Source organism: Eumetopias jubatus, unplaced genomic scaffold (genome assembly GCF_037043125.1).
Source record: "Eumetopias jubatus isolate StellerSeaLion01/CBP00866 unplaced genomic scaffold, mEumJub1_p1.0 scaffold_11, whole genome shotgun sequence".
In the NCBI taxonomy this organism is placed as follows: domain Eukaryota; kingdom Metazoa; phylum Chordata; class Mammalia; order Carnivora; family Otariidae; genus Eumetopias; species Eumetopias jubatus.
The window spans coordinates 16,574,459-16,597,954 of NW_028274817.1; the positions used below are offsets into that span (position 1 = coordinate 16,574,459).

Here is a 23,496-nt window from a genome sequence, read left to right on the forward strand (position 1 = left end):
GGAAGTAAGCAGTCACACGCATCCCCTCCAAAAGGCTTCAGCGTTTCCAGGGCAGGTTTTGAGAAACTATTGGAAGTAGTTTTCAGCCTCTCATTTGCCCGCCCAACATGAGAAGATAATGGCTTTGTTGCGCTATTGCATTTTGAGAAGATTGCTAATGTTCTTCTGGCTTCAAAGGAGGCACCAGATTTTTTTCTTCTGCTCCATGTTCACTTGGAGGCACTTTCTTAATTGATGTGGTCCTTATATTTTGCTTTAGTATTTATTACATTTCCTGCTTGAAAACTTAATATCGTGAAGTATTTTATTTTTATACCAGCCATAGGTTCATTAAGAATGATTGTTACGGATACACCATTAGCTCTTCTCTTCTTTGAACTGCCTAACAAAAGCTTCGGGAGAAACTAATTTGCCCTTTGTACTTAAGAGATTAAAATCTTTTAACACTCAGGCCAGAAAGTAAAGGTGGAATAACCAGGTATTCTTACATATTTTTCTGTTGTTTTCCCTGTTGTCCGGTTAAATATACCAAATCTGTGGTTGAGTCTGCTAGGCATTGCACGTCTCTCTACCCCCTCTGCCCCCTTCCCCCTTCTTTCCCTCTCTCCCCACCTCCACCCCCAAAGAATCTCATGATGTTACCATATGAATCCTTTAAGAACCCAAGGTCAACTTGGATACCCCACTTTTTCACAGGGAACACCTGAGAACTTATTTTCAGAAAACCTCAGTGCTAGCTTTTGTGGTATTTCATTATGTTTCTTGGCCTCCAGCATGTCCCAAGCAGTGTTCTTGCATGTCACGTAGATGTAAGGAGAAAAGAAAAAAAACTGTGCCCAAGTAAAACAACATGTTTTGAAAATACCTGTCCTGGTGTCAGGTTTCAGTTAGGAGGCATCGTTAGCTTTGGTTTAGATTCTTGCAGTAGAAAGTTCTGGCAAACCTCATGTTTTAGATTTCATGTACCCATTTTTATCAAGTTCTTTATTTTCCTTGTGACTGAATGAGAGAAGTGTCTGTGTTTGTGTGTGTGTGCGTGTATGCGCATACAAGCATGTTTTATATTGACGCCTGAGAAGTTGTTGGTCTAAAATAATCATTTTCCCCCTTTCTTAGGTGTAGACACGTGTAGGTGACTGTGACTCGTGACCTAGATTTCCTTTCATTGACACGAAAAGGAATCCACCTTATATACGAGTGTGTTTTCCAAATTCATTTTGTCATATTTTTTCCTGTTTTCAAACTGACCTGAAAAATGCTTTGTTACTTAATTACTGAAAACCCTTTCTTCCTTTTTTTTCTTTTTTTGTTTTGTGTTTAGAATTCTTCAAAGAACTACTGGAAAATGCAGAGAAATCCCTGAATGACATGTTTGTGAAGACTTATGGCCGCTTATACATGCAAAATTCTGAGCTATTTAAAGATCTCTTTGGAGAGCTGAAGCGCTACTACGTGGCGGGAAGCGTGAACCTGGAAGAAATGCTAAGTGACTTCTGGGCTCGCCTTCTGGAGCGGATGTTCCGCCTGGTGAACTCCCAGTACCACTTCACGGATGAGTATCTGGAATGCGTGAGCAAGTACACCGAGCAGCTGAAGCCCTTCGGAGACGTCCCTCGGAAACTGAAGCTGCAGGTTACACGTGCATTTGTAGCTGCCCGTACTTTTGCTCAAGGCTTAGCGGTCGCAAGAGATGTAGTGAGCAAAGTCTCTGTGGTGAGTGCTCTTTACATCCCGTGTGTTTGTTTTTGTTGTTTCATTTTAAAAGAAAGTTTGGGGGGGGGCGCGCAGTCGGTTGGGCATCAGACTCTTGATTTCGATTCAGGTCGTGATCTTAGGGTCATGGGATAGAGCCCTGGGGCAGGCTCCATGCTCAGCAGGGAGTCTGCTTGGGGTTCTCTCTCTCCAGCTCTCCCCCACTTGCTTGTGTGTGCGCACTCTCTCTCTCAAATAAATACAGTTAAACAAAGAAAATTTGGGAGGTAGAAAAATCAGTAGAATTCCATGGACACGATAACCATTTCCTTCTACTCTCTTCTTTCTCTCAGCCTTTCCCTCACACACTTTATTCTGATACAGATACGCCCTATAGTTAGAGACCATGCTGTGATGAACATCATCCTATAACATCGTTCTTTGCAGTGGTTTCTTGGGTAGCTATTCTTGGAAGCAGAATGTATGCTCACTTTGGAACCTGGTTTAGTGTCGCCATGCTCTTTTCAGCTCCTGTTCTACTTCCCCTCCAGAGAAAGCAGCAGACAGGCTCCATATTTGGTTGCTTTGAGTGACTAGGTTTGGGCCTGCTAGTTACAGTCTAGAGCAGTATTGAACATGCATTAGTACGTGGTTCCTTGTTTTCAGGTACACTCAGAGCTCTTTAGAAGGCAGAGCTTTTTATGACAGTTAGTGGGGGCCACGTGCTCTTGACTTACGGCTTTGTTTATAGGGTTACCGATAGAGAGAATGAAATTGTAATATGTAGGCAAGAGCAGATTGAAATGAAGCACATTTCCCTCATTTGTAAGCTAAAGGAATTGGACAGTGTTCTTTGAAGCCAGCTTAAGGGGGTATTTCAGGGGCCTCCTTGAGGAGAGGCAAGGGAGACGTGGGGAGTCTGCCAGTAAGCGAGACTCTGCGTCCGTGACTTTACCTCCTGGCTATACCAGAGAAACTTTGCTTTTCTCTCTTTTCAAAGGAGAGGGTTTTTTTTTTTTTAAGATTTAATTTATCTATTTTGAGAGCAAGCAGGGGGAGGAAGAGGGAGAGAGAATCTGGAGCAGACTCCCCGCTGAGCACGGAGCCCGGCGCAGGGCTCGATCTCACGACTCTGAGATCGTGACCTGAGCCAAAATCAAAAATCGGACACTTAAACTGACTGAGCCACCCAGGTGCCCCTCAAAGTAGAGTTTTGAACAAGATTTCAAGGGGGAAAAGGTTCTATGGCTCCTTCGCTCCCTGCTCCCCCAGAAAAAAAAGAAATTTGAAAACTTCTGGAAGGTCTTTCTGCCTCTACCCTTCCATGACTTAATACCGGCAAAGAAACAGTAATTTGGGACAAGTTACCTTTGGAAGACTCATCTTGGTGCTGTTACATTTCAGCCCTCAAAGGAAAAGCCAAATTGTAGTCCATTCACTAAAAAGTATTGCAGACAGAAGGACAGCAGCTCCTACTGAGGCCATCTGGTGGTTTTGAGGACTGGAGGGCGTGGTCAAAACGAAAACTGAATAGCGATACAAACATCTGGGGTATCAGTCTGATTGCCTGTCAGTTCATTTAGAGTTTGGGTGACCACATAATTTATTGTCCAAACCAGGATGCTTATTGTCTAAACCAAGAGGTGCTTCTTATGAAGTCTTACCCAGATGGCGTGTGCCGCTAAGTTTGAAGAAGCAAGCAGGCTTGTCCTGAGCAGGCCAGGCTTCGTGGTTACCCTAGTTAGAGAGGAAGCCTAGATGTTACCTCAGTGAAGGTAAGATTCTAAAGAATCATGTACCATAAAAATTAGGTGTTTCTAAGATGTTTCATCCTAGGATTGGGTGATAGGAGGCTTAGTTGATTTGTCGTCGTCACTATTGCAGGTTTGTATGTTCTCTCTCATCTTCAGGCACATAAACTTTCAGGGAACAACAGTTCTTTCCAGCATGTTTTTGTTGACTCCTTTTCCTCCTGGTAATTCTTATAATTTGCAAAAATTTGTTGGGGCATAGGAGAGTGGGTGGGAGCAAGTAGGGAGGGTGATGGTTATAATTAAAGGAATAGTCTGATTCCTGAACTTCTGCCAACCTCAGCAACCATTATGAATCTTGCAGATGCTCACGTCAGAGTCCTGAAACAAGGCACAGTTATTCCACACCACGGTTATTTACATGGTAGCTCACCTAAAACATCTGCCCTCCTTCATCGAGTCCTTGCATTCATCCTCAAGTGAATAGGCGGAAAGGCGCTGCTGTGTGGTTTGAATGAGTGTGTGTGTGTGTGTGTGTGCGCGTGCACACTCGTGTGGAAGAGAAAGGCAAGAAGTAGAAAGACCTTTGCAAGCATCTGAAAAATGGTTGTTTTCCATTAGCCATCTTCCTTTCAGTTCTTGGGAAGAGGGACCAGGCCGGCAGAAGTCTGGTTAGCCTCACTTTGCTAAGTTGGAAACCCCCTTCGAGAACTGAGATTCCAGAACCTCCAACTCACAGTGGAAGGCAGTAGATGAAATAAGGAAGTGCTTTAGAGACCCTTCATTGCAGATTTAGAAGATCAAGGGCTAGAAGAAGGCTTGCTGTTGTCCAATCTCCCCCGCCTCCCAGGGTAGGGAGAAGGAAGCAGTTATGGCTTCCCCGTGTCACATTCTTCTTGACATGGTTCTCAGAATTCATGGTGGGAAATCCATAAGATTGGCTTTTGTATAAACGATTCAAACACCCTTAACTATACAATAAAGAGTATGTGACTCAAAAGAGTCACAATTTCTGGTGTTTCTTCTGGTATGAATTTTTTTTCCAGCAAGAGATTTCCTGTGTACCTTAGTATTGTTAGGTTGTTTGAGAAAGTTCCTTTCTAAATATAACCCTAAATTTGCTTCAGAATTGATCTGTATTCTACGTTCATTGTATTTTCTCATATCTGTGTAAGAGATGTTTGCGTAGTTAAATGAGAATACAATGAATACAAGGTATAAGGCTTAATTTGAGCAAACATTGCTTGCCAATTGTTTAGTTAAAAATACTCTTTTATGTCTACTTAAAAGTTGAATTTGTAACTGGAAGCTTTTTAATAATGTTTTCTTCCCTACTGAGCTTCTTCTAGACTTAAGGACTGATTTGAAATCAAACCCTTCAACTAAGTTGGGTCATGTTATCTAAATAACACAATGACAAGATACTCAGGTATCAGGTCAATTTCTAAAGGAGTTAAAACACAAATTACTGAAAAATCTCTCATCTATATAATGTTTCTGCCTAGAATTATCTAAAGAATACTTGGATATTTGAGAAAATACTTAGTACGTTAATTTCTGGAGTATGACTCCTAAATAAACCAATTTTAATTTAAGATACAGTGGTATGGGGAAGACAGTAAATGATCTGACTATGAAAACCTTATTTCAGGGGGCGTCTGGGTGGCTGTCGTTAGGCGTCTGCCTTCGGCTCAGGTCATGATCCCAGGGTCCTGGGATCGAGCCCTGTGTCGGGCCCCCTGCTCTGAGGGAAGCCTGCTTTTCCCTCTCCCACTCTCCCTGCTTGTGTTCCCTCTCTCGCTGTGTCTGTCTGTCAAATAAATAAATAAATAAAATCTTTTGGGCATGTTGGAAACAAAGTCTACAGTTGCTGTCCAAGGGTTGTCTGCAGGTGGGACTAGAGCAACTCAAGAAATAGACACTCTTTTTGGTGTCCAGTGGAATGAATTACCTTGGGCTTGGAAAAGACCATTCAGAGTGGAGACTATATTTCCTAATTAAAGAGAGTCACCTCACCCACCTCATCTACAAAGAGGTCTCTGAAAGTCAAATATGAGAAGCATTGGGGTCTTGGGGGTAGGTACTGCATACTTAACTCAAACACGTTCCCGCTTTCTCTTCATAAGTGGATGCCCTGTTTTTCCAGCTTGCTTTTGCCACACAACGGTTGTAGTTAAATGCTGAGCAATGATTTGATTATCACTAAGCCTTTTAAAGGCCATTAGCACCAGTAAGCTTAACTTACTTCAAGAGAAAGTCACCTCTTAGGCCAAGTATACTTGCCTTGCTTCAGATTTTTGGGCCTAAACCTGCAGTGATTGCAGCTTACTCCACTGAGCTTTACAATTCCAACTGCAGAAAAGTCCCTTTAATTGGTAACAAATGGTCCAAGAGCACCCTGGCACTACACATCTCTGTATGACTTAGTCCTTCGTTCCATGTCATGGTTCATGATGCATTTCTTACTGACCTGCTCTAGCAGCAGTTTTGCCTGGAAGGGTGAAGTCTGTTGTGGTCTTTCAGAAATGCACGAGTGGTTACATGCACCATGAAAATGAATAGCTCCCATGCCAGAGAGAGTTGCATTCTCGTGGTTTCAATTAACACTGACATAATGGGACTATGTCTGTACCCCCACCCCAAACTCCAGGGGCTATAATTAGAAAGCAGTGCCTCACCATTGTGATGTCTAAGTGATTGTCCTGCCTCGAGAACAATTTCCATTGCCCCCCCCTTCAATTTCGTCTGTTCACAATGCCCTGACACCTGCAAGAGTACTGCACAAATGATCTTGCCATTTCCTGCATCATTATAAATGTAAAATCTAATAAAGGTCTATCCATAAAGCTTTTAAGAAGCTAGGTGTAGACATTTGTTCAAACCTGAATATTTGTGTACACTCACCATCTTAAACAACTCGGATTGTGAAGAGGAAGGTGGGACTGTAGCCGATCGTGGCGGACGACGTGGGCCAGCAGGAGCGTGGAAAGTGTTAAGGACTTGAGACAGCGTGCTCTCGGAACAAAAATCGAGCCCTCTGCAAGGAGCTTAACACAACGATGCTTCAGTTTTATCGACAGCACATCAACAAATACTCCTGAACGGGCCCTGGTTTGTTCCACGTGTTTTGTTATGTCTTGAAAATTCTGTTCTCTGGAATAGGAACATCTCATCCTTCTTTCTTTTTGTGTGTGCGGTGAATTCAGACTAGGAAGTTGTTGTGGTGTCTGGGCGGCTCAGTCGGTGAAGCGTCTGCCTTCGGCTCAGGTCGTGATCCCAGGGTGCTGGGATCGAGCCCCGCATCGGGCTCCCTGATCAGTGGGGAGCCTGCTTCTCCCTTTCCCTCTGCCCCGCCCCCCTGCCATCCCCGGCTCGTGTTCGCTCGCACGCGCTCTCTCTCAATCTCTCTCTCAAATAAATAAAATCTTAAAAAAAAAAAAAAAACCCTAGGAAGTTGTTGAATAAACTCATCACATCTCACAACATGTTTGGGTTTCCTATCTTTTTTTTAATCATAATTTTGGGAAATATTTCCCCTTATTTTTATTGGGTGCTTATGTTACCAAGCAACAGATAAAAATCTAGGTCTTTTTTGTTTGTTTGGTGCAGTTAGCTTTGCAGACCAAAAAAAATGTTGCAGCAAATGTATGTTAGGGACTGGAATAAACTAAAAGGAAATGTGTTTTTAACTTGAGTGCAGCATGTTGACTGCCATCACTACGTAGTGTGGCTTAAGGTTTCTTCAGAATCACCGAAATGAAATCCAGGCTGCATGAAGAGTTCTTATCCAGCAGTTTTCTTTTTTCAGGCTGCTTGCAGTAGTTTTCAATGTGGTGTTTGGAAAATGCAGGTTATTGAGTAGAAAGTCTCAATCTATATTAAAAGAGTCTTTGCAGAGAAGGGGCCTTTTCTGCAAAGGCTTTTTATGGCAGAAATGGCGTGCAGATGTCGATGTCAGATGTATATTGGGTGGCAGGAATGAGTATCCTACAAAAGGGAAATGAGGATTCCCCCCCCCACACACTGACTTTTACCATGAAACACAGACAGCCTCCTGAAATCCTAAGGCACTTTAGTGTTTAGAAAGACCCTTGTCAGTCTTGAAGGATTTTATAAGACTTGGAAGTTGGCTATTAATATCTTGTCATTATGGGTCGGTAACTCAGATTTTGATTTGAGGGCAAACAGAAGTATTGAGTCCAGATGATGTCCCTTTTCTACCATACTGTCCCCCAAAACTAAACAAGTCAGACCACCTCATTCTCACATAAATGATGTCAAACCCTTTTTCTTACAAAATATCCCACTTCCTAGTAGAAATTGATCATCTCTGCTACATTTAGCCATAATTCTTTAAAAATGTTAAAACTTGGGTAAAACATGTGTATTGTTTTCTGGTGTTCGTTTGTTTAAGTGGGCTCTTTTTTCCTCCATGTGCAGCAGTGTTTACCGGAGCTTTTGAGTTCTTTGTGAGCAAGGGCCGGTGGGTGGTGTATGTATATGTGTATATATATATATAATTTTCCTTCGCCCCTGTGCCATCTCGACCTATTGTGAAGATATAGCAATGGCTGAGGAAGTCCTTGTTGTTCATTAAACAGTATGTCATTTCATCGAAGGGTCTAGTCAAGCACATCCACCACATGGATGAATCCTAACTTGCCCTCCAACGTAAAAAATGGTTTCATTTGGTCACTACACTTGAAAACCGCAAATTCTCACCAGAAAACCATCCAGCCTCATCGCTGAGCGTTTGCTGTGTGTGGATCCCCTGTGCTAGGTCTGGGGCGCTGTGGGGAAAGGACCAAGCTTCCTGTGCTCCCCTCAAGTTTCTTTTACTGTTCTGTTCCTCAAAAGAAGCCATTCTGATACACATCGAGGAAGTTGAGTGTACCTGCTCTAGAACCAAAATTCCCACTTTCAAATCTTGGCCATTCCCTCGAAGATCTTGTCTGAGTCCCTTCATCTCTTTTGACCTCTGCTTTTGCACGTGTGAAATGAATTGATAATATGCCTCATATGATCATGGGGAGGCTTAAAATGAGTTTAATACATGCAAAGTAGAAGAGAACCTGGCACATAGTAAGTACCTTGTAACTGTATCTTATATATCAATAAAATCCATTAAAAGCTATCAGTAGACAGGTAATTCTGACATAGAACAGAATATTCTTCTCTTCGGTTTTGACATCAAGACCCTGCATGATCATGAAACCACAGAAGCTAAATAAGCATTTTTTCCTGAGACCATTGATCCATTCTTTGTGTTAGTGCTTCAAAGGGGGAAGGGAGGAGTGGACAGTTTTCCCTCCTCTGCTTCTAAATGTCATTTTGAGAAAGAACTAATCTCTAAGAGAGGTTTGAAAAATGTGCCTTTTATCAAAGCAATCGTAACCCCCCCACTCCTGTGCCCCAAGGATTCCAGCATCGGGGCTCAACAGACCCTTCTAAACAAAAGGAAGACCTCAAATGTTAGTCAAGAGCTGTGACCCAAAGGAGCAATTATGTTGAACATTTTAAGTGGTATGTCATGCCACAGAGCATCAGTATAGAATTGAGGATTAAAAGACAACCTTGGAGTATAGTTGCCCCTTGTGTTAATCCCCACGGGGCAGGATCTGCCACTTGGACTTGGGTCCCCACGTAAATGTACTTTAGTAAGTAAGTTATTTAGGGACTCAAGAAGCAATTGATTTTGAGGATTATGAGGGAGTAGAATGTGAATGAACTTGAATTTTTAAAAAAATTTTTTTTAAAGATTTTTATTTGAGAAAGAGAGCACTTGCACACGAGTGGGGAGAGAGGCAGAGGGAGAAGCAGAGTTCCCGCTGAGCAGGGAGCCTGACATGGGGTTCGATCCCAGGACCCCGGGATCGTGGCCTGAGCTGAAGGCAGACGCTCAACTGCCTGAGCCAGCCAGGCGCCCCTGAACTTGAATTTGTATTCAAAATAAATAAAGCCCCTGAAAATTCCAAAAGCTAGTCAACCATTTTGTTTCTCCACTGGGTACTCCAGAGCCAAAACGGAGAAGTGGGCCTTGGCACCCTGGGTTCACCATCCTGAGCTTGGTTGGGTCTGTGAGAGTGGGGACCGAAGGCCTGGGGGACGGTCACGTTATTGGTACTTCCTCTGGGGGGCTGAGCATTGCAGGGGACGCCTGTTTCTTTCCGTTCCCTGACTGTGTTAAAACCCTTCTCTAGGGGCGCCTGGGTGGCTCAGTTAGTTAAGTGTCTGCCTTCAGTTCGGGTCATGATCTTGGGGTCCTGGGATAGAGCCCCGTGGCAGGCTCCCTGCTCAGAGGGGGAGCCCGCTTCTCTCTCTCCCTCTGCCCCTCCTCCTTCTCTGTCCCAGGGCCTCATCCCCACGCAGGGGTTTTGTTTCCCAAGTCTGAATAATGTGACGTTGCGCGTAGCGGTCTCAGTAGTGGTCCTGAGACCACAAAGACTGCGTTTGATTTTCTACAGCCTGGGTATTGCTCATGTCCTTGCCCATCGTGGTTTTCTTAGAACTTGGCCATCTCTCTTCTCGGTTCTGGTATTTAGTATTTCCATAGCATGTTATAGCTGAGTTCGTGGTGATCCTTTTTAGTAGTTAGACAACCAGTCACGTGTAGAGCATGAGCCAGTACTTAGCCAGAGAACGAAGTGGAAAAAGTCAGCCAAACCCAGCCTCATAATCTTCCTTTAATAAAACTCCGTGTCATTTTGTTCGGTCCCAGTCTTTAAAACTGGAGCTGACATCTCCCTGTGTAGTAGACCAGGTCTGCTGCATCACAGATTTGACCTACGATGGAACAAAGAATGGAGCGGACCTTGGAGAGAGTTAAGAAAACAAATGGAAGGGTCTTTTTTGGGGCGGGGGGGAAAGTTTGTCAAATAGATCTGTTGTGTTTTAGATTTTGGCTTATTTCCTAAAGGCCCATACCATTTTGGAATGTGTTTGTGCTTTTGAGAACAGTTTCCCTACTCTAATACAGAGATTCCTACTTGCTACCTAATCACAAGTACATTCCAGAATAATCCCCAACACGAGATAGGTGCTCAGTAACTATTTGTTGACACTTGAGCTTTGTACATGTTTCCGTAGTAGGGCATGGTTTCCGCTGAAGCATAATATTTAACAAATGCCACAGGCTGTAATCCGATTTCTCATAGGCATTTGCGTACTAACCCTTCGCCTCTCTGCAATACAGCCAGTTAGGGGTATCATCAACCTGGAGCCGAACTATAGCAATACAGAGGAAAACAACAAGTGTGCCTAAGATGAGGGTCCATGGCCCGTGTTGGAGAAGGCCAGGAACCGGGAGCTCTCTGGGCAATGTTTGATAAGGTGCAGTGCTCGAATCCAATGTAGCGGGGGCACCACATCAGCAAGTCAGTTCATCTGTGTGGCCTTGCTTTTCTTGTCTCTTAAATGCGAGAGCCGGACGATGTGACCTCTGAGGCCCGTTCCAGCTCTGACTAATGTGATCCTGGGATTCTCCAGCCACCTCCTCTCTCCAGGCTTGCGTGCTCACCTGTAAAGTGAGGGGGTGGGGTAGACAGGTCTTGAAGTCCTAACTATCGGTGACTTTAAAAGAATGGACTTTTAGCTATCCAGAAAATCTAGCCCTCCAGACTGGCCATCCCCCCAGGATAGTGGGTAGCCAAGATTTCACTGCCCATTAAAGCACAGTGAAAAGGACTAATCTGGGCTCGGTTAAAACTGCGGCAGATCCTAATTCTTGGGAGGGGCTGTTGACTTCGACATACACAATAACCAGCTTGTTGGAGGCCAGAGTCCTGGTGGGGATAAGAGGTGGGGTGTGTGTGTACATCAGATAGGAGCCCAGGGGTGTTAAGTTTTCCTCCTGACAGTTCTAATCCCTCGTTCCTGTTCCTAAGGCTACTGTTGATAAGCGGTCTCCACAGTCACACTCCGGAGCAGGTGAAGTGCATCCCAGCATCTGTTCCCTGCCCCGGTATCTTGGAAAGTTTGCTCAGAACACTGGTTGGGTACTGACAGAGGGGAACACACTAATCCTCTGATAGCGACTCGGAAAGCAGAGGGCGGGGCAGAGAGAACAAGAAGACAGAAACCTTGGGTTAGCTGCCCATGAGTGATGGCTGGCCATGATCCTTTCTAAGCATTGATGAAGATGCAGGGCAGGTGGCACCCGCTCTTGTGTGCCTAAGACACTGTCGCTGGAGAAGCGGAAAGAGGACACAACGCCTCATTTCTCCACCGAGGACAGCCAGTACCACGTTTATCCTTGCTGCTTCCCTTCCTCGTGAACTTTTCATAGCCCCCCGTGGCCTGCCAAATGGTATCTGTTTCTGCCTGGTCTTCACGTGCCTTTCAGTTCTGGCTACGCACACGCTCCTTCCTGGGCAGCCAGCCAGCCGTCTTTCCCACAATTCCTCAACCCCAGGCACCCGGCGTTCTCCCTGGTGGGGGTGTTCTCCCTTCAGTGGGCCAATTAAATCCAACCCTTTCTCCCCAGTGTAACCGAAGTCTCCTGTCTTCCATCGAGTGTTCCCTGGGCGCTCTGCTTTACTGTTCCCAGGCCTTGGAAGGCCTTCACCTCACCCCAGGTTTAAATGTATTCACATTCTTGCCTGTAGGATACATTGAGTTTGGCCTTCAGCACAGCTCCTGGCACAGAAGGGAGTACACACTAGGTACCCCACTACACCTCGATGGGGGGCTAAGTGTCCGAGGCAGACCCAGTGATGGTAGAGGCCACAGCAGGCCATGCACGGTGGGCAGGAGAAGGTCATCTCTACTCCTGTGTCTCCTGGCCGATCCTGGAACTGTGTGTGTACGAGGACTTTGGAACAATTGAGCCACATAAAACGAGTGAGAGTGTGTGTGTGTGGGGGGGGCAGGGAGCGGGATGGAGGAAGCATGGGAGTCTACAGGGTGGGAAGTATGTGCACCTGGGTTATTTACGGTCAAGTGGTGTTCTTGCCTCGACCCCCACCCACCCACCTTCTTCCTTTTATCTAATCTTCCTCTAGAAGCAGCAGGCCAGGCCTGCTCAGTGTGATCCATCACAACTCATTCTTAAGTTGAATTCATGGCCAAACCTTCAAGGTCAACTGGATGCACTTGGAATGTCTGTGTTATCACTGCCCCACGTTGTCTTTGTCTTCTCCCAAACTAGGTCAGTCCCACAGCGCAGTGTGCCGAGGCCTTGCTGAAGATGCTTTACTGCTCCCACTGCCAGGGGCTCGTGAGTGTGAAGCCGTGTTACAACTACTGCTCGAACATCATGAGAGGCTGTCTGGCCAACCAAGGGGATCTCGAGTTTGAATGGAACAATTTCATAGGTGAGTGAGCGAGGCAGGGGTTTGTGTCGCCGGAGAATGCTCAGCTTCCGGCCACAGGGAATATCGTAATTATCGTCCGTGGAAGTTCTCCTGTTTCTTATTTCTTGTTGGCCAGGGTTCCCACTATACTCAAAGTTCACACCGGTCTACAAGTAAATGTTCCTTGAACAAGTGGGTGGCGTTACGGAAGACCTCAGACACGGTGAATTGCAAGTTGTCATAAGGAGAATATGACTTCTTGGCACTTCCACCCCACAAGGTCCGTTTTAGTTTACACATCATAGGCTGTGTCCCTGTAAATGCTGGAGTACGGCCATCACTGACTGAGCTTTGAAATCGTTGTCTGTCACACTGTGACCGAGACTTCCACACACCGGCCGGATGCCCGTTGGGTATTTGAATCAAGTGAAACCGGATTGGAGGGACTTTAGGGGTTCTCTTTCTATAGAGAATTTAACAGTAACCGACTGCTCCGGTGAGCACGGAGGCCCTTTTGCTCTAGTCATCTTAGAGGTAAGCATTGTCACAGGTCCCTGGCACCCAGAATCCAGACAGCAATGTGAGTGGGGTACCCACTTTCCGAGAGGAGTCATCAGCATCAGTGGGAAAGGACAAGTTAAGGATCATTTAAATGTCCGGCCATTGACTTCGTTGATGTGCCCTTCATGCACACCTTAGTCCTGAAACCTCCATGACTGGTACGGAAGCTCCTGGTCCCCCATGCTAGTGGCACCTTGCACACGCGCGCACACACACGCACGCATGCATGCGCGCGCGCTAATGGCTCACAAAACAGACTCCGCTCTTCCCCCATCCCCGTCAGGTTTGTGTAATTGCAGAACATAAGTGGCTTTAGAAGCACCTGTTTTTCACTTGTTCACATCATGGGAACATGTATGCAATTTGCTGGCACCTTTGGGGCGGGGGATTGGAGTTGGAGAGAAGGCTTTTTAGTCTGCGTGAGAGCTAATTACCATATTAACTCTGTTTGAAAATGCATCACTAAATTGGCTCCAACAGATTCTTGAGAACACTGACACAGGAATAAAAAAAGATGTGAATATTAAGCACTTCAGCACAATTGTAGCCTAAATAGCTCAAAGCGAGAAGACCCGAGAAAATCTACACACAGGAGAGCCGAGTCCCGTGAAAGGGAAGGCAGGGGCAGCGGAGGCCCATTGTGCCCAGAAGGAAGCCATGGGAGAAATTGTTGCTTTAAAATATTTCCCCCGGGAAAGAAAAGCTAGTGGCATTTCCAGATCTGAAGTTGATGTTTTTGCTCTTTTTTCAGTCTTACCCTCACCCCCACACCCACATGCCAAATTTGCAGTTCGCTTCTGCTAAATTCATTTTTGTAAATGTTGGTTAGCCTTTTTATTTTATAGCATCTAATGTACTCGTTCTCCGGGCAAAGGAGAATTCACTGTACAGCACAGACTGCACTATTAGTGTAGGGTGACAGCCCTCGAGTTTTGCCAACTTTTCTATGGATCGATCAAGAGTAAGGTGCAGAGGGCCGTGTCCCTCGCGCTGTTATCTTATTCGAACATATCTGGCAGAAACGGTAACTCATTGTATTAAGATACAAATTCTCTTGTGCGCTTTTTTTTTTCATAATTTTCTGAAGAGTTTGCAGCTCCACATCAAATCAAAACCACACTGTGGCCTGCTTAATTAATGTTTTCAAGCAGGTACTCTAAAGCAAGGAGGAGTGAGTTGCTGTTGTTCTTGTTGAGAGTTTTAAAACCTACATTTGCTCTCTTTCAAGAAACAAAATTAAACCCAAGTGGAAATTGATCGGATTTCCCAATCCATTTTCTTCAGTTTTTGAAATGATCCTTTTTGGAGGGATGAGGTATATAATTGTATCTAAACTTAATTTTTAATGGGTATTTTATTCTTTATGTCCCATAAACTGATCTAACAGGCCAGGAGTAATAGACATTGTTAATCCCCAGTGCTTTTTTATGAATTTTCACGAGGGTTTAATTTGCTCTGTGGTTATAGAATTCAGTCCCAATTTACATGCCTCTGCTCGAAGTTCCTTTTTTTTTTTTCTTTGCAAAGAATTTTTCTTACCCCTTTAAATGACTGCAGTTAATGAACGGCGAAGAGCTTTTCCCCCCCACTTCTTTAAATCAGATCTTGGGGTTAAGTCGGGAAACTGCCTTTTGCTTTCCCGGTGGGTCGAGAGGCTGAAGATGGGGGTTTGTGATTATTGGTGGCATAGTGCAAAAGGATTCTCTTTGCCTGGTGCGAGGGAGGGATGCTCTGTGGCTGGGTGGGGGTGACCCAGTGCCCATAGCCTGAGCGCTGAGAGCCCGAGGTTGGACCAGGCCCTTGAAGAGACTCAAGCTAAGTTTTCCACATCTGCCTTCTTGCTGCCATGGCCTCCTTTTCCCCCCCTCTCTCGAATTGTCGTCAGCCTTGATCCAGATGGATCCAAACAGTTGAAACACCCTGGACTTGGTTTTGTAAGAGGTTGCCTCAAAAGGTCGACCAAATACTCCCCACTGCCACCCCCAAAACAGTTTCTAGAGAGCCATACATTCTGCTTGGTGGCACCTTGTTTTCCATCACGTACTGTGGTTGCCTGAACATTCACCTGACGCCAACCTTACTCAGGTCGCAGGACTTTTGTGTTGGGGTGTCGGGGTGTCGGGGCTGCTGGGAGGAGGCAGTGACCCGTCAGATATCCTGGAAATGAGAGACCTTTAGCCTAGACCCACCAGAAGAAAAACAACCCCACAGCCACCATCTTTGGATCTCCCTCGGGGCTGGCTGCTTCTAGGGAAGGGCCTCGTTGAGAGCCAACCAGGACTCCCCCCAGGGGCGGGAGGCCGCTCTGCGCATTCCTCAGCCGCCCCGCGCAGGACGCCATGGCACCGGCCCCAACAAAGGCCCGGCTTCCCTCCATTCCCAGAGTTGACAAAGACGCCAAACAGCCAGAAGAATCGGGTTTATGTTTCCTTTGAGCCTTTCACAAACACATTAGTGATCCAGCCTTTCCTCGCCACTAGGGGAATGAGTAGTTTCAAAATGCTCTGTTTTCTTTTCTTTTCTTTTTTTTTCTTGTTTAAACCTCTGCATTTTGGATGTTGATTATCTGTCTATTCATAATATTTTTATTTGGAGCAAGCGACTTCTTCTACAAAGAATGTGCTTTCTGTACGTGGCAGCCCTGATGCTTTGACAATGATGAACACATTGACGTTGTGCTCCACTTGTTTACAAAAGTCTCCTTTTGCTAGCACATCAAAAGCATTTTTCCCCCTCTAGTACAATGCTATATTCATGCTGGCAGTCTTTACTTAGAGGCTGGAAGCGTCACTTTATTGGTGCTTACCACAATGCAATCTGAAACTTTATTTAAAAAAAAAAAAGTGCATTTCACGGAAATCTATTTGTGGTTTGTGACATTGGAATTGCAGCTTAGAGAAATGACCCCCATGCCTTCAAATGTTGTGTTGCGTCTCTTCTAGGTGGAAGGTGAAAGGTTGATGAGCAGATTGGGTTTCATTGACAGGCTGATGCCCAAACTCCTTTGCACCAGAAAGCTGAGGTAGAAGATGGTGGTGGCCTGCAGTCTTCTCAGAGAAGGGCCTATAGTCTTCTGGAAACTAGCCCTCCTTGCTGGGGAGCTGTCCTTGGCCTACCTGGAGGCTGTAGATAACGTGGGCCTAACGACCCTTTCCCTGCCGGGCCTTAAGCACCAGAGTGGAAAGGAGAGCAAACAAGCTGAAGAGTTCAGTGCTTGTCAGGAGGGCAGCAGCCTTTCCTCATTGCCAGTTTCCTCCAATTTTGACCAGGATAATCAGGCAAAAACACTAAGCCTCACAACCCCCACAAACACCTACGGCAGAAAAACAAGTACCGCATATTTTTGTTTAAGAGATGCGATGTGTACTAAAACATTCTAGACTCCTCCAGAAGGCCAAGGTGATTCGCAGAGTAATCCGTGAAGACTCACACTGTGAGCGCAGGCTTTTTGTGTACTGTGTCTTGTGTTGTCTTTTTACCCGAATGAAAAGAGGCACATGTTTTGCTTTAACTTGAGGCCCTTGTGTTTGAAATGGGAAGTTTATCTTAATACAAAATTACATCTTTCAAATTTGCATTATTTGAAAAGTCATTAGAATTCCTAGGAACACTGTCATTTGTACTTTCCAACTGTGCGCTCAAGTTGCTGAAAGGGTTTCATTTAAAAAATGAAAGAAAGGAAATGATATGCCAGGATTTTAACGGATTTATGTTTTTGAGTCTTGTAAATGGAACCTAAATGAAAAGATCCTAGAAAGTCACTGGGAGAAGTGGCATGCTGTTCTGCCCCCAACCTTAGGTTTGTCAGCAGGAGCTAGCTCGGAGCCTTACATTGACAGCCACCGACACACGAGGAATGAATAATCAGTATAATAGAACGTTCCCGATTGGGTTTCCTTGCTGTGGAATAAAGCATTCACCTGGCCATTTCACACTTTAGAGAGCTAGCAATACACGGGGACTAAATGCAGCCTGTGTAATAGAAACAGACGTAAAAACATGAATTGATTATGACGCATGCCTTCTTCCCTACCCCGCACCGGAAACAAAGGCAGTAAGGTAATCAGACTGATGACCCAAGGCTGAACTAACGGTTTACTTTTTCCTGCTGTATTGTTTTTTCTCCAAACGTCCTATTAGATGCGATGCTGATGGTGGCGGAGAGGCTCGAGGGTCCTTTCAACATCGAATCGGTCATGGATCCCATCGATGTGAAGATTTCCGATGCTATAATGAATATGCAGGAGAATAGTGTGCAAGTGTCTCAGAAGGTAATGAAGGCAGGATAACTGGCAAGGAGCAGCAGAGCCCTCCCTCCCCCACCGCCCATCTCCCCATCTTCCCACCTCCCCCTGCCCCCTCCGTCAGGGCTTGGGACCCAGCTTCCCTAATGGGACTGTGTTCGCTTTAATGCAGGTCTTCCAGGGATGTGGACCCCCCAAACCCCTCCCGGCCGGCCGGATTTCCCGATCCATCTCCGAGGGGGCTTTCAGTGCCCGCTTCAGACCGTATCACCCCGAGGAACGCCCGACCACGGCAGCTGGCACGAGTTTGGACCGACTGGTGAGCACTTTGGCGCAGGAACGGCCGCATTTAATGACAAAGAACCGAAAACAGTTGCTCCGAATGCATTTTCCGTTGGAAGGCTTTCAAGTGCGGGTCTTTCAGGTGAAACTTTCCAAGCAGATTGCATGTGGATGTCCATAAATCTGCCTCTCATTTTCTAGCTCATAAAGTTCGTACGTCGTCAGGAAACACGACGCATCTCCTGTGAGCGCATCACTGTGCCTATTATAGGGAGCACAGAGCGATGAGACTCCTCCTCGTTCAGCGGGGCTTCACTAGCAAAGGGGATGAATAGGAAGCGCCGGGGCGGGGGGCGGGGGGTTGGAAGCGAGCCGCTTTCCCCTCGGCAGCGAGCTTCACGCGCCGTGGCCAGAGGGGGTGCCGTGGCAAGGCGGTATAGACACAGCAGCCGGAGGAGGAAAGCCTCGCGGGAGGAGACGGTGGCTTCTCCTTGTACCCACGGGGCCCGGAGGCCGGTGGGCCTCAGGTGGTAGCTGTAAATACAGAGGGAGAGTGGCCGGTGGATCGGGGCCACTCCTTCGGGGCCTGCGTTCCAACCGTTAGTTCATTTGAGCGAGTTTGTTCTTTTCCGTATAAATTTGATATGCATTTTTGTCTTGTGACTCAAGTTGAAAATGAATCGCATAGCGCTCTGGAGCTACTTTAGAAATGATCAAAAGACACATCTGTAGGCAGTTGTGTGTTTTTACAGAGGTCTTTCTTCCCCCTCCCTCCCCCCCCGCCCCCGGCCCTGCTAATGAGGTTACTGATGTCAAGGAGAAGCTGAAACAGGCCAAGAAGTTCTGGTCCTCTCTGCCCAGCAACGTGTGCAGCGATGGGAGGATGGCCGCCGGGAACGGGAACGAGGACGACTGCTGGGACGGGAAGGGCAAGAGCAGGTGAGGCGCGGGCAGGCGGGCCCCCTTCCCGCCTGCCCCCCGGGGGGTCACATGGGGGTTGCTCAGTAGTCACTCGAGGGAGGCATCACAAAGCACCGGACGGTAGGTAGCAACAGCGTGGATGGCTTCTAGACGTTCTAAGGCACGGGCTTTGTCCCGCAAGCCTTGGGAAGGCACCCGGCAGCCCCGTCTTTGCAGGATTTGATGCCTGTGCTCCTCGGCCCACCGGCCTGGCCCTCCTGAAGCTGCAGTTCCCCCAAGGCCTCGCTCCCTTCTTGGCTGATACCGTGTGTCACTGCCCTCCACACCCAAGTAACTTTGCTAAGGCCCCACTGTATCGGCCCTTGACTCTGACCCAGCAACCTCCGTAAAAGGGGTAGCGTTCCAAAAGGTGCCCGGCGAAGCGGAGAAACAAGAAATGGGAGAACTTGCCCCGGAATTGCACTCAGCGGGACTGCCAGGATCACGGCAGGATTCTCTGACCTTCGGCCACTCTGAGCTTTACCGACCCTCTTAGCGGAGTCATTTCTCATTTCAGATACCTGTTCGCAGTGACGGGAAACGGCTTAGCCAACCAGGGCAACAATCCGGAGGTCCAGGTGGACACCAGCAAACCGGACATCCTGATCCTTCGCCAGATCATGGCTCTCCGGGTTATGACCAGTAAAATGAAGAATGCTTACAATGGGAACGATGTGGACTTCTTTGACATCAGTAAGCATTTGTGGTTGGAAACTTACACATTGCTCTCGTACGCCGTGTGACGAGAACGGGCGGGATGAAATCTCTCTTCCATTTCTTTTTTCTTTTTTTTTTTTAATAGGTGATGAGAGCAGTGGAGAGGGAAGCGGTAGCGGTTGCGAGTACCAGCAGTGCCCCTCGGAGTTGGAGCACAACGCCACTGAGCCCTCCGGGAAGAGCGCCAACGATCAGGCCGGCAGCGCCGGTGGCCTCGTGCGGGCACGGCCCTCCCTCCTGGCTGCCTTCTGCATCTTGCTCCTGGTCATGCAGAGAGAGTGGAGATAATTCTGAATCTTAGAAAGTTTTCTTCACAAAGTTAAAAAGGCACCGGTTATCACTTTTATACCATCCTAGTGACTTTGCTTTTTAAATGAATGGACAACGATGTACAGTTTTTACTATGTGGCCACTGGTTTAAAAAAAATGCTGACTTTGTGTTTTCATTCAGTTTTGCGGGGGGGGGGAGGGACTTGGATGTATAAAGGCGGTTCCTGGCGCCCCCCCGCCCCCCCCGAATCATGTTAAACGTGGCTGACAGTGTAGGTACAGAACTGTAGTTAGTTGTGCATTTGTGATTTTATCACTCTTGTTTGTTTTGTTTTTTTTCTTTTTGTTTGTGGGTTTTTTTTTTTCCCCTTCAATTATGATCTTACCTTGTTTCTTACAAGAAAACCAGGGTCCTTTCTTGGCATGTAACATGTACGTATTTCTGAAATATTAAATAGCTGTACAGAAGCAGGTTTTATTTATCATGTTATCTTATTAAAAGAAAAAGCCCAACAAGCAGTAAAATTTCCATTTATCCCTGTTGTTTTAGTTGCCTTATCTGGAGAGGAGCGGATGTGATTTTGTTTCTTCTTCTTCTTAAGTTAGGACAGAAGGTGAAGGCACAGGGGGGCTTCTGAGCCACTTGGTAGGTTGGGTTCAGGCATCGATACAAGAAGGCAGCTCTACTTCACTGATAGCCAGGGACTGGAAGAGACTGCAGATTATACCCGTCTTGGATGAATTGAATCACAGAAACTAAGGTCACAGGTCCATTTCTCGAACCCACTTATACTTAGAGCGGCGCCCATTTAGAAGAAGGCATTCAGGGTGTCTAAGTTATCACACGTTCACACTTAGTTTGGGGGTGGGTTTTTGTCTTTTTCTGTCTTACCAGGCAGGTTAGCTAGCCGCTGTGTGCTGGTCTTCATGTCCACACTGACCTGCTTTGAATTCCTATCCCGATGGCAGAAATAAGTGCCCAAGAAGTTCATTTGGTCCCCCTTGTTACAGCATACCAGATTTCACACCCCACCATATAGAATAGAGAACTGTCTGGGGGCTAGCCAGAACCAGGGTACAGTCTGGGCTCACCACATAGCTGTCCACACTCCTCCAGCAAAGTTTCCGCCTTTGCATTTGGTTTTGGATCCCAGTTTTTGTAAAACAAGATTGCTAAAGTGTCCTACTTGAGTCGTCTTGCCTGGGGCCCCTCTGATCAGAAAGGCAAAGGGCTTGCTGTGGTTCACAGCCATGTGCTACCCTATCAGCCAAGAAGTCCGCCTGGGGGGGGCGGGGATCTGGGTGTCCAGACTTTTTTTCACGTGTTCTTGTTGTTTGGAGGGGGACGGGAGGGAGTAGAGAGCCCAGAAGGCAATAGCTTAGCTGTGACCCTTAGCCACAATTCCGGGGTCGGGGGTGGGGGTGGGCACGGGGATCTGGCAAAGGCCATAACTGTTGTCCCAGGCCAAAGACAACTGCCTTGGCCCCTTAGGACCCCGTTCCTTGTATCCTTACCAAATGACAGCTTCCAAAACCATGAGAAGGTAACAGCTCCCTTTAAAAAGGAGTTCCCAAAAAGTCTTCAAAAAGAGAAAACCCCGCAAGTCTCTTCCTGCTTTAGACAGCCATTAAGATCTCCGATTCCACAGAAGCTAACACCCACAGAGAGGTGGTTTGTGTTCCTGTTCAATCTTCAGTTGTAAGACTAATTCTCTATTTTTATATTGAAACGTAATTACTTGATAGCTCAGGGTCTACATTTCATTCAACTTTTTTCACACCAAATTCTGCGAGAATGGTCAACATGGAATATTGGGGGCTGTTGTAAACAGAGGCTTAATATTATTAGAAGTAGCCAGTTATTTATTAAAGCATGATGTTAATAAAATAGGCATATTCTGGCTGGTGTGTATAAGTGTTTCTTTTTTTTTTTTTTAAACGAATCACAGAAGACCTAAAGTTGAAAAGGTGCTCCATTTATGTATGAGGAAAAATGGATTGTAAATAGCTAAGCTGCCTTGTGAGAACTTGGAAAATGTGCTGATACTTAGTAACTACCTCAGTTGTGAGGAATTTCCTTTTTAGCTTAGACTGCTATTACTTTGACTTGGTAGAAATGAATCTGGTCTCCAAAATGTGGCTCAAAGAGTTATCCCCGTAGACCTTGTGAGATTGTTTTTAATTTAAAACCTTGAACTCTGCCCAGCTGTTTTCTTTCAGTCAGCTTCTCTACACCAATAACATTTTCCGAATTAAATATTCTTGAAGGTTCTTCTGGACTCTCACTGATTTGTTTTCTTTCTTTGCATTTTTTCCTGTTACCCTTTTATTATTTAAATTGTCTCTTGCTTTTGAACTTGAACTATGAAATAAACAAATCATAGATTTTTCCATTCAGATCTGACTGGGTAACTCTTGGCTTCTAAGCAGCCGGCAGGCTCACCATTGCACCCCGTCCCCTCCCCGCAAAAAAGAATAAAGGCAAGTTGAATATTCTAAAATCTTAAGAGTTCAGAGTATGAGGTAGAATAAAAAAGCTTTGTTGGTAGACCGGACTTTTCCAAAGTCTCAGTTAATAGCATGTGATTTTGTGTTTTACAAAGTCATTTGGAAATTATTTTTTCTTTCCAACACTTCACCGCCCTGTACCTTAAGAAAAAAACATTTTAACGACTCTTAGATTTACATTTTATTTCAAAAACAGTCCGTAATTAGCACCTACTACTTGATAAAAGACAAAGTACAAAGCATTGACATGCATTTTAAAACTTTCGTTCCTGCGTGTTAGAAACCTAACAGCTTACGTGAAGAAGAATTTGTCATTTGTGATTCTAGAGCCGGCATGAAAATAGATGTTGGTGATGCTATGCACAATTCTGCTTGCCCTTTGGTGTCTGCAGAATCCGTCCACTTGCCAGAGCTAAAGGGTGGCAAGTCAGTGACCAGATCTGCGAGAGGAGGCCTGCACGTGCACCTTCTCACTCTCGAGCAAATGCCCGACTACCAAATACCACTTTCTCTCTTCCTTGAAATAAGGGAACAAGGACTGAGAACTATTTTGTCAACTTAGAACCTCGCGGGGAAAATATAGCTGTGCGTTCTGCGATACACTTTATTGTAGAAGTTCGGTTTCTACTTTTAACCTCTTCTAGTTATTTTCTTCTGGAAGCCCTTAACAGAGGTGAAAAATCTCTGAAAGATAACCTGTGGTAATCTAGGAATACCAGCCCATCAGTAAGGCCAATCCATGTAGTGTTTACTTGTCTAATTTAGCTTTTCATTAGGTAATGTTATGACAGGGTTTAAAAACCAAAAGCTACATAAAGGTATAGAGTGAAAGTTTCCCTCCTGTTCCCCCATCCAACCGGTCCAGTTACCCCACACTCTAAATTCACTAAATTATTAGTTGATTATACACACACACACACACACACACACACACACACACACACACACACACACACTCTGGCTTCTTCCAAAGTTTCCTTATGCATATGGAAGCAAATAAGAATAGAGATATCCCCCCCTTTTTTTGGTCAATTACATTATTGAGGGATCCCTAAAGATGTGGAGTCCCATTCTAAAGGCATGGTTGCTCAGTGGTGCCCCACTTGGGATTTTTACTGTATTTTGGCCCAGTTGAATCGAGGTGATTTTGTTTGTTTTCAAGAAACCAATCTTGAATGAGGAGCGGTTGGCGTTAGAGGGCTATAATCCCGGAGTGCATCA

The 23,496-nt window shown here is 45.8% G+C and overlaps 1 protein-coding gene across 1 annotated transcript in view; it reads left to right on the top strand.

Annotated features, from left to right (window-relative positions):
• The window catches only part of GPC4 (glypican 4), a 101,811-nt gene extending 82,026 nt beyond the window's left edge, over window positions 1–19,785 (top strand). The window contains exons 3-9 of the mRNA XM_088028921.1: window positions 1,322–1,713; window positions 12,589–12,754; window positions 17,435–17,565; window positions 17,711–17,857; window positions 18,623–18,759; window positions 19,298–19,473; window positions 19,583–19,785. Coding sequence (XP_087885047.1) covers window positions 1,322–1,713; window positions 12,589–12,754; window positions 17,435–17,565; window positions 17,711–17,857; window positions 18,623–18,759; window positions 19,298–19,473; window positions 19,583–19,785 — 1,352 coding nt within the window. The remainder of the gene's footprint in view (window positions 1–1,321; window positions 1,714–12,588; window positions 12,755–17,434; window positions 17,566–17,710; window positions 17,858–18,622; window positions 18,760–19,297; window positions 19,474–19,582) is intronic.
• The last annotated feature ends 3,711 nt before the right edge of the window (window positions 19,786–23,496 follow it).